The 10,135-nt window shown below is 47.1% G+C and overlaps 1 protein-coding gene across 1 annotated transcript; it reads right to left on the bottom strand.

Moving 5' to 3' along the window:
* Positions 1 to 7,566: 7,566 nt before the first annotated feature.
* LOC310773379 (NLR family CARD domain-containing protein 3-like) lies at positions 7,567 to 9,351 on the bottom strand (the record flags this gene model as incomplete). The annotated part of the gene is made up of 1 exon (XM_083633246.1): positions 7,567 to 9,351. One exon carries the CDS (start codon positions 9,349 to 9,351, stop codon positions 7,567 to 7,569), a length of 1,785 nt encoding a protein of 594 aa, XP_083489372.1.
* Positions 9,352 to 10,135: the final 784 nt, after the last annotated feature.

Genomic DNA, 10,135 nt, shown 5'->3' with positions numbered 1-10,135 from the left:
CAACAACAAGACTGGCTGAGAAGTCCTACTTGGCTTCCGGCCACGTGGCCACGATGACCAACAACCTGGCCATCCTCCAGGGGTACCAGGCGGCCCTCCTCATGGAGCTGCAGGGCGCCGCCACCCCAGAGGCCTACACGAACTCCGTATGGTCACGGATTATGCCACATGGTGGAGTGTGTGGCGATGAACGCCGGGAAGGGCATGGCCTTTTCTGTGCTCACCCACCGCCACCTGTGGCTGAACTGAGAAGGGGAAGCTGCTCAACGCACCTGTCTCCCCCTCTGGCCTCTTCGGGCTGTCGGTAGAGAGCAGCTTGAGAGGCAGTGGCAGGACTCGGCGGCTGTGAGGTCCCTCATGCCACACAGGCAGCGGGCTCCCTGCCATCCTCTACCCGGACCGGAGCGGGCTGAGGGCGCCCTTCGAGGCCCTCCCCCACCCGCTCTCTGGCGCAATGCCCCCGGGCATGGGCACCCAGCCAATGCGCGTGCTGCCCACGGGCGGTGAGCCAAACCCCCGCCGCAGAGCCATCCTGAACCCCGCACTCACTCACTTAGTGCCAGCTTTCTTTCAGCAACTAAATTGGCTGCCAGTTGAGAAAAGAGTCATTCAAATCAAATTGGGTCTGACTCATAAGATTGTGCATAATAAGGTTCCCAAATACCTCCCAAATTACTTTAATTGTTTCAGAGATATTCACAATTATGTTACTAGAAGCTCTACTGATTTTGTTATTTTTAGATTTAAGACCTTAATGGGAAAAAACAAATTTTTATACTCTGCAGCAATCGAGTGGAATAAGCTCCCTGTGTCTCTGAAGTAGAGAGCTGCAAACCCGAGGGTACCCTCGGGCCTGGCCAATACGGGCTGGGGCCGGGCTTTTTTTTTAATGAATTGCTCCGAGCCGCCGGGGCCGGGCTGGGTTCGGGCTGGGTTCGGGCCCGTTTCAATAATAAAATAAAATTAAGCTGTATTACTCGCTTTATTTTACACAGCAGAGTGAGACCAAGAGGAGGAGGAGCGCACAGACACGCACACACGGTCCCCACACACACACCCTCACCGTGACGTTAGTCTGCCACTCCAGTCCACAATTCATGTCATGACATGTTTCAGTCAGCGTGCTGTCACTGTCAGCATAAAAAAACAAAACAAAAACAAGCCACGTGTGTCCGTGTCGTGAGAGAGAAATAAGATCGATGGACATAAAAGAAAGTATGCGAGGGGAGAGTTCAACAGTCCCCACTGCAGTAGGGAAAGCTCATTTCAACCTGTTGAAAACGAACCCATCTACCATACATTGTGAGGACACTAATGTGACGTTATTCAATGCAGCTATAAACGGTAAGTCTGCTGTTTTAATTTCGATATGCTTGAGTGACATAATGTTTCCTATTTGTAAAATCTCCTGTATGCGGGGCATAACCTACACCTCCTAAGAGCCGAATTCTTTGTTTAATTACAAAGCGGAACCCTCTTTTTGTCCATCTTTGCTCACCTGCTCTTGCGGGACAAACTGCTAACTGCTAACACTAAGCAGTAGCAGCACCTGGTCTAGTTACTAGCCTGTAGCCCATTCAGCAAACAGAACTAAATACACCTAGCACAAGAGTTAACCTGACGGCGGAGACGGGACACCGAAGCTGCAGTGGGGCTCGCTTTTAGCGGATCTGCAGCCCGGAGACGGGTAAAGAGCCGAACTCTCTAATTATAGAGCGGAACCCTCTCCATTGATCCGACTACTGCTAGCATCTGCTAGCAGCGCAACCTCGCCCACGATGGGCGGCGGCACCGGGGTGGCTACAGCTTTGCTTGCCCTTGTCTTAATCCTTAACTTGTCATCTCTCACCACAACTGACTGCTCTGAAAGAAAACCTGGTAAACACATCGGCTTCGGGAAAGCGACGCTATACAGCATCTTAGCGTCCACAAACACGCAAACACTCCATCAGAACTGTAAATGCCTACAAACTACTCAGCACGCTCGCCCTTCTGCTTCCTGGGGACATCCACCAATGCCCTGGTCCAGCTGCTGTGAGCCCAGGTGAGATCCCAGCGTCACCGGCAGGACTCGCGACGGAGGTGATCCCCCACCTAGCGCCTTCGGCTAGCGGCCTGGCGGCAGCGGTGGCGTCGCAGCAAACATCCCCGATGGGACTAACGCCACCAGCCGAGCAGACTACATTTCAGTGGGTCTGGCGTGCGGAGCAGCTAACATCACCAGCCGAGCAGCTAGCATCACCAACGGAGCAGTCAACGTTCCCCGACGGGGCAGTCGGGGAACCCAGAGTGGACAGCAGCGTGCCGTTTGCCAGCGGAGTCGTGCCTACGGCTCCTTGCCTAGCAGCTGGTAAACAGCATTCACCCCGTCATCGCTACAGGGCTGTGACGACTTCCATCATCACATCCCTGGCTTCGGTGGTGGCGACAGCGGGTGTCCAGCCCGGGGCCATCGCTGATCAGCAGCCATCGCCATCATCAACGGCTTCGAGTCCACCAGCGGCAGCTCCCAACACGGCTGCCTCAACCACTGTTACTGAGGTCAACACGTCAATAAAGGATGACTCGTTTGAGCATTCGGAGCCCAAGGTGAGACTGTGCCGTTTATTTTCTGCTAAAGGGCTTCACGTTCTACATGTCAACGTGAGAAGCCTTCTACCCAAAATTCACAAACTTCGTTTAATTGCTGCTGAATGCAAATCGGACATTTTTATTCTAACAGAATGCTGGCTTGACAGCTCTATAACGGACAATGAAATTGAGCTGGTTAATTTTTCTGTGGTTAGAAAGGACAGAAACCGTAAGGGAAGGGGGGTTTGTATTTTTATTAAGCACTATTTTTATTAAGGCTTAGATTTTAATGTTAGATCAGACATTGAGGTCAATGAGATTGAGGCAGTATGGCAGGACATTCTTCTGCCTAAATCAAAGCCTATTCTGGTTGGTGGGATTTATCGGCCACCTGACCAATTACATTTTTATGATTTACTTGAGGTTCACAGTTCCGGGTATATCTCCAACACGGAGACACTAATTATGGGAGATCTGAACACAGACATGAACAGCAAAGGCACTACACTGTACAAGGCTTTTGACAGCTTCTGTAGACTTTCAGGGCTCTGCCAGCTAGTAAATGAACCCACTAGAATCACGGACACCACAGCCACTGTGATTGATTTGATTTTAGTATCTGATAGTCTGAACATCTGTCAAACTAGATGAATGATGAATAGTTTGACAGTTATTGAGAGTTTATTTGAGTTAATGAGTTATTAATTTGAGTTAGTGTGGACCAGTGATGTCACTGCTCCACACTTTAACACTCAATAACTCTCAAATTAAATGACAGACTTCAAAACCGTTTACAGTTTTCTGATATACTACTGATGTTCTAATGATACAAAGCTGGTTGAAAATGGGCGGAGTGTTCCTTTAAAGGATGGGTTTTCCGTGGGGAATATGAATATATATTAAATCTCACGCCCCTAAGGTTTTCGAATCCGTTGAAATTTTTGAAATTGGATATTCACTGCCAGAGATATCAAGCATCTCTCACATATTTTTTGGGCCAGCCGACGCGTTTCGCGTCATCTGGCCTAAGTCCGCCTTGCGGAAGTCGTGCACCTATGAACTACAACTGTTGTTGGCCATGGTCCCGCCTCTAGAGGTCCTCCACGCCCCTTCAGAGGCCTTGACCAAAACAAAAACGCAGCCATCTTGTCAACCGCCTAGCCTGCTGTAGCTAATATTAGCTTCCCATAGTTCCTTGCAAAGAGACCATTATCTCGGGAACGGAAGCACTAATCGACACGGGACTGGCGGCATTGGAAAGCTCGTCAAATTTTACATCTAGTAGTAGGTGGGTTGAAGTAACGAAATCAACGCTGAGCAATGTACCCGTTTTTACACATTTTTACAGAAAATAGTTACAACATCAGATGCGCGTAACTCCTACGAAAATGCCTTAAAATGCATGAAATTTTTTTTATGAAGACATCTCCCGACATATATACTACCGTTTACATTTGGTGCAATTTGGAGGCAATTTTATTTTCGATTTATTTCTTGTTCTTTGTATATTTCATTGTCGAAGCCTTCTTCTTCTTCTTCTTTGAGTTTTATGGCGGTTGGCAAACATATATGTGCATTACCGCCACCTACTGGAGTTTGATATCAGCCAAATGCCTGAGGGGTGGGCATAAAAACGAAGGCCACGCGAGCCCAGTGCATTGTGGGAAATGTAGTATTTCGAGTCCCCGCACCCGCACCTCCCCCCCACCACCCCCCCCCACACACAGAGTGGATTTCGGTTGATATCTCTGTGAGTAAACCTCCAATTTCAAAAATTTCAACGGATTCGAAAACCTTAGGGGCGTGAGATTTAATATATATTCATATTCCCCACGGAAAACCCATCCTTTAAGGTTCATCCTCGCACTCATCTCGTTGCTGAGCACTTTAAAAGACTCAAGTGGTTAACAGTTGAAAAGCGCACTTTATATATGAAATTGCTGCTCACTTTTAAAATCATTTTAAACAAGGTTCCAAAGTACCTGCTGCACTATTTCTCACTTGTACGTGAGACCCACCAGCACTTTACTAGAGGCAGGGAAACAGACTTGGTCCCCAGTCTTTTAAAACCCTGATGGGGAAGAACAGCTTCCTCTACAGTGGAGCTGTTCAGTGGAACCTCTTACCCAAAGAAATTAAAGTAAGTACCTCCTTGAGTGGTTTTAAGAGAAGAGATTGCTCCAGACTGTAGATTGATTTTATTATTTTATTAGTTTTATATTGTTTTTATAGTTTTTTTTTTTTTTTTTACTGATTTGTTCACCCCCCTGATGCTATGTTTCTTTTTATCTTGTATTAATTTATTTTAATGCAAGTTAATGGAACTGCACTCGCCTCACCCACTGCTGCTGCATCGTATTTCTGTTTTAATCAGTGTTCTATGTTTTGTTATTAACAATTTGTTTTTAATTACATATGGGGACCACAATGGAAATAAGCCCTAGGGCTTTATTGTGTTTTTATCCTTGGTGATTTCCTGTGATGTTTGTTTTTAACTTATGTTTGATATTTGGTGCTTGTCCACTTCCTTGTTCTTTTTATCTTATCACGAAATAAATTCATTCATTCATTCATTCATTCAGTTTGTGGGCATTGTTGCTGTTGGCAATTAAACAATCTTTCTCGAGACAATATGTGTGAATTTTGATAGGCCACGGTAGCGTGTGTGAGAGGGGGAGAGAGAGACAGAGAGAAAGCTGCGGTGGTTGTCTTTATAGGCAACACAGTCTAGCAACGTTTTGGACCAACAAGTTCAGCAGCGTGGCAGCATGCACAGACAGGGAGAGAGATATGTGTCGTCATATCGTGATATTGATGTCGGGCCTCGCAACGGGCTCGGGCCAATTAATTTCATAACTCATCCGGGCCGGGTAGGGCACGGTCCTGCATGTCACGGGCCGGGGAGGGCTCGGGCCGAGATTTCGGCCCCGCGCAGCTTTTACTCTGAAGCTTATCGAAGAGGAGGGACGTTTTAGACGGGCCACAAAGAAGTGGCTAGCATATGGTCTGTCAGAGTAGGGATCTGGTGCAACCTGTATTGTGTCGAGTTATGCTGTATCTTTTTTTTGTTTTTGTTTTGCATATTATGTAAATTAATTATTGTATTGGAATGCTGTGAAGTGAATTAATTACTTTTTGTTTTGAAATGCTGTCTTTATGTCATTTGTACGTGTAAAATTGTTAATAGTGTATTGTAGCATTTGTTGGACCTGCTAGTCTTGGCATCCTCCCCCCATCCCCCTTCCCCAAGCAGCGCACCCCAAGAGGATCACAATGGAAATAAGCCTTTGGCTTTATTGTGTACTTAATCCTCGGCAGATGTGTTAATGTATGTAAACTGTCTTCATTTGAAGCTTTTTTATGTGGATTTTACATTGTGTGAAATAAACTACTACTACTACACCCACTCCGGCTGCAGCAGCAGCAGCGATGCCGCAACCAAGTGCGGCAGGGCGGGCCCCCGCAGCAGCCTAGGCAGGCATCCGCGAGTGTGACCGGGGCTCCGGGTTGCACCTAGTTTCTTTCCTTGGGGGAGGGGGGAAAAGCGAGACCACTGTCGTCTGTGCCCAGTGCCCGACTTCAGTGCAGAGCTACCAAGAGGTTCTCACCTTTAGAGTGCCCCCGGCCGGCGAAAGCCCACCGCAGTCTGTGCCCAGTGCCCGACTCCGGTCTGGGGCTCCCAGGAAGACTTTGCCCCACTATGTACAGTGTCTGTGGAAGCCTGGGTCATACAGCTGCGAGCATCGCTTCTCTCACTGTTCTTCCCCCGCTTTCTCCCCCACTGCCTCGCCCCGACTCAGGTGACCACCTTCCTGGGGCTGGAGTTGAACTTGTGGCCATGACGGCGTGACTGTTAGGTTCTATAGCCTTGATGTGGCCAGCGCGCCCTTTATGCACGCTGTGTTGTCAGCCGCCAGGCAGTACTGCCTTAGCCACTCGTTATCCCGGCGGGAGTGCCCCGTTGCCAGCCTTAGGTCTCAGGGTTGCACGAGGTGCTTCCCTGCAGTAAGGTTGGTTGTATATCGGCATGGTGTGAGAATCTTTTGAGAAAATTGACATTTGTGACACTTCCTGGCGCTAGGGACCACAAGTCGGCTGTTTCAGTTTTCCACTAGGGGGATTTAAAGTCTATTTCATGAAAAAAATAGTTTTTTCATCTTTTACATGCCCATAAACATGCGCCCGTCTTAGGTGAAGGCGTGGCCTTACATAAGCCTCATATTGCGTCATACCCCAGGGTAATATGGACTGATGTCGGCCACTGTGATCTAGTGTCGCAGTGAGCATTGACCACATCAAGCTCTGCCCTCATCAAATAGCGAAGCCTGTAAAGGCTGAGCTGAAGGAAACAAAATTGTAGATTTAAAAGTAATCTCTAGTTTTATTATTTCAGCGAGGCCCTTTCAGGTCTGGGCTCTCTGCTCCACAGAAGTTAGGATTTTTTCTATGGGAGCAGATGAATGGGTGCACCGCCCTTATATAGAGGATAGCCGAGTAGATAGGGGTGGCCATGATATGGCGCCAATGAAAAGTCTTCAGCAGTCCTACTCATGTGACGGATTCAATCCAATAGCGAAGTCTAAAAGGGCCTCGCTGAAGTCATAAAACTAGAGATTACTTTTAAATCTATCGTTTTGTGACGTCAAAGCGGGGTAATAAGCCAAAAAAGGTTGGGAACCAGTGGCCTGCAGCATTACATTCTAACTTTCCAAGGGATATTTCCCACATTGTCGGCTTGTTCATGGCTCTCTGTACTTTTGATATTTCTGACATGAGTTGTGATTACAGTGATACTTTACTTTGTAATGTGTCACAACACTGTGTACCACTATAGAACAACAGTTACAGGAACACTCAAATGTCCATCACTGGTCCACAATTTTACTCAAATGAGCTCTCAATAACGGTCAGACTAAATGAATGCCTGCAAAACGGTTTGCAGTCTTTGGAGTGTTCCTGTAATAGTGGCTCTACACTGTTCTATACTGTTGGTATTCACATCAGGACTAACCGAGCCGTCCTGCAGTTCCTCACAGCTGGGACCAGTCTGCTTCGTCCCCACACTGTTGTGTTGTAGGCCTTCAGGTCCAACACATCTAGAACCTCCTCTGACATCTGCAGCATGTAGCCCAAGGCTGAGCAGTGGATTACAGAGAGTTTCTTCTCTGATCTGTTCTCTGACTTCAGGAACTGTAGGATCTCCTGATGTACTGACTGGTCGTTCATCTCCATCAAACAGTGGAATATGTTGATGCGTCTGTCAGGAGAGGTATCATTATCAGTTTCCATCGCCTTCAGGTTGCTGATGGCTCTCTGGATGCTTTCTGGTCGGCTGTTTGTCTGACCGAGCAGGCCTTGTAAGAGTCTCTGGCTGGACTCCAGTGAGAGGCCGTGAAGGAAGCGGACAAAGAGGTCCAGGTGGCCATTATTACTCTTCATGGATTTGTACATGGCTTTCCTCAGGAAGTCATCCAGGGATGTTTTACTGTTTTCAGATCTATAGTCTTTTCTATCTCTTCTATCTTCTCCCAGGAATGTGTCCAGTGCCTCCTCATCCTGGTTTGTGTGACAGTGGAAGATGTAGACAGCAGCTAGAAACTCCTGAATGCTCAGATGCACAAAGCAGAACATCTTGTACTCGTACAGCCCACACTCCTCTCTGAAGATCTGTGTGAAAACTCCTGAGTACACTGAGGCTGCTGTGATATCAATGCCACACACTTTCAGGTCTTCTTCATAGAAGATCAGGTTGCCTTTCTCCAGCTGCTCAAAAGCCAGTTTTCCCAGAGAGAGAATCATCTTATTGGTCCATGCAGTCCAGTGTGAATCTGTCTCAGATCTCCCATGATCCTTGACGTTCTGCCGTTTGGATTGAACCACCAGTAATTGGATGTACATCTCAGTCAGGGTCTTGGGCAGGTCTCCTCTCTCACTGGTTTTCAACACAGACTCCAGAACTGTAGCAGTGATCCAGCAGAAGACTGGGATGTGGCACATGATGTGAAGGGTTCGTGAAGTCTTGATGTGGGAGATTATTCTGTTGGCCTGCCCCTCATCTCTGAATCTCTTCCTGAAGTACTCATCCTTTTGTGGGTCAGTGAAGCCTCTCATCTCTGTCACCACGTCAATGCACTCAGGATCGATCCGATTGGCTGCTGCAGGTCGTGTGGTAATCCAGAGGTGAGCAGCGGGAAGCAAGTTCCCCTTGATGAGGTTTGTCAGCAGCACATCCACTGAGGTTGACTCTTTAACATCAGTCAGGATCTCGTTGTTTTGGAAGTCTAGAGGAAGTCGACACTCATCCAGACCGTCAAAGATGAACCCAACCTTGTCAAACCAGCAGATTCCTGCTTCTTTGGTCATAGGAAAGAAGCGATGAAGAAGTTCCACCAAGCTAAACTTTTTCTCTTTCAGCAGATTCAGCTCTCGGAAAGTGAATGGAAATATGAACGGTATATCCTGGTTGGCTTTCTCTTCAGCCCAGTCCAGAGTGAACTTTTGTGTTAAGACTGTTTTCCCAATGCCAGCCACTCCCATTGTCATCACTGTTCTGGTTTGTTTAACTCTTCCAGGTAAGGGTTTAAAGATGTCTTCATATCTGATTGGTGTTTCTGGTCTCTGGTTTCTGGATGCTGCTTCAATCAGTCTGATCTCATGTTCATCATTGACCTCTCCACTCCCTCCCTCTGTGAGGTAATGCTCTGTGAAGAACTGATTCATAACTGTTGACTTTCCTGCTTTAGCAATCCCCTCAAACACACACTGAAACTTCTCCTTCATGTTGGATTTGTGTTGACGTTGGCATACATCAGCATGCGTTTCTGAATGAATAAAGAACAAACGTGAGTAAATAGTCATGCAAACATTTCCAGATAATTTACACATTCCGAACTCCATCAAATCTATTCAGCTCAGTACTGGTGGGTGGACAAGCAGGTCCTGACTGGGTGTGAGGTATAAGGTAGCTGCTGTAGAATACATTATTATTACTCAAGCATGAGTTTCATGCAACCGATCAGATTCCTTAAAGACACATTCACACTGTGGTGATTCCCACAAAGCTCTGCTAGCTGGTTCCATTGGCAACTTCTATGTTAACCAAGCAGCTAGCTGAACTTCTCACTTACTGCTGATTATGTTCATGTATGTAAACGACTTCGGGCGAAACTATTCAGACAATGCATATGCATTGTGATTGTATAAAAGCCCTGATATATATCCCTGAGGACTAGCCTGGCATCACCAGACCAATTCACTAGAGCAAATCAAACATGAGCTTGCAGATTTGTCAGGTACCCAGGCTACCTGGACCTTCTTTACTGGGGTTATGGATAAAGTTATGATGCAACATGTACACGGCTGCATTACACTTGTCTTGTAGACGGTACTGTCAGGTATTATTGTTATATTGTGCACAACTGTTATCAGTTTTTGTCACGATACCTAACCCCGACCTGCTGCAGAGGCACTGAACTACCTGGCTGACCCTGCACCCCACCTAGAGGCCGATGTGAGAATTCACCTACTGGGGAATAGTGCTGTGCCGATGATTATAATTGCGATC

The sequence above is a fragment of the Poromitra crassiceps genome (genome assembly GCF_964638095.1).
Source record: "Poromitra crassiceps genome assembly, chromosome: 3".
Lineage (NCBI taxonomy): Eukaryota > Metazoa > Chordata > Actinopteri > Beryciformes > Melamphaidae > Poromitra > Poromitra crassiceps.
This window is presented reverse-complemented; position numbering and strand designations above follow the sequence as displayed.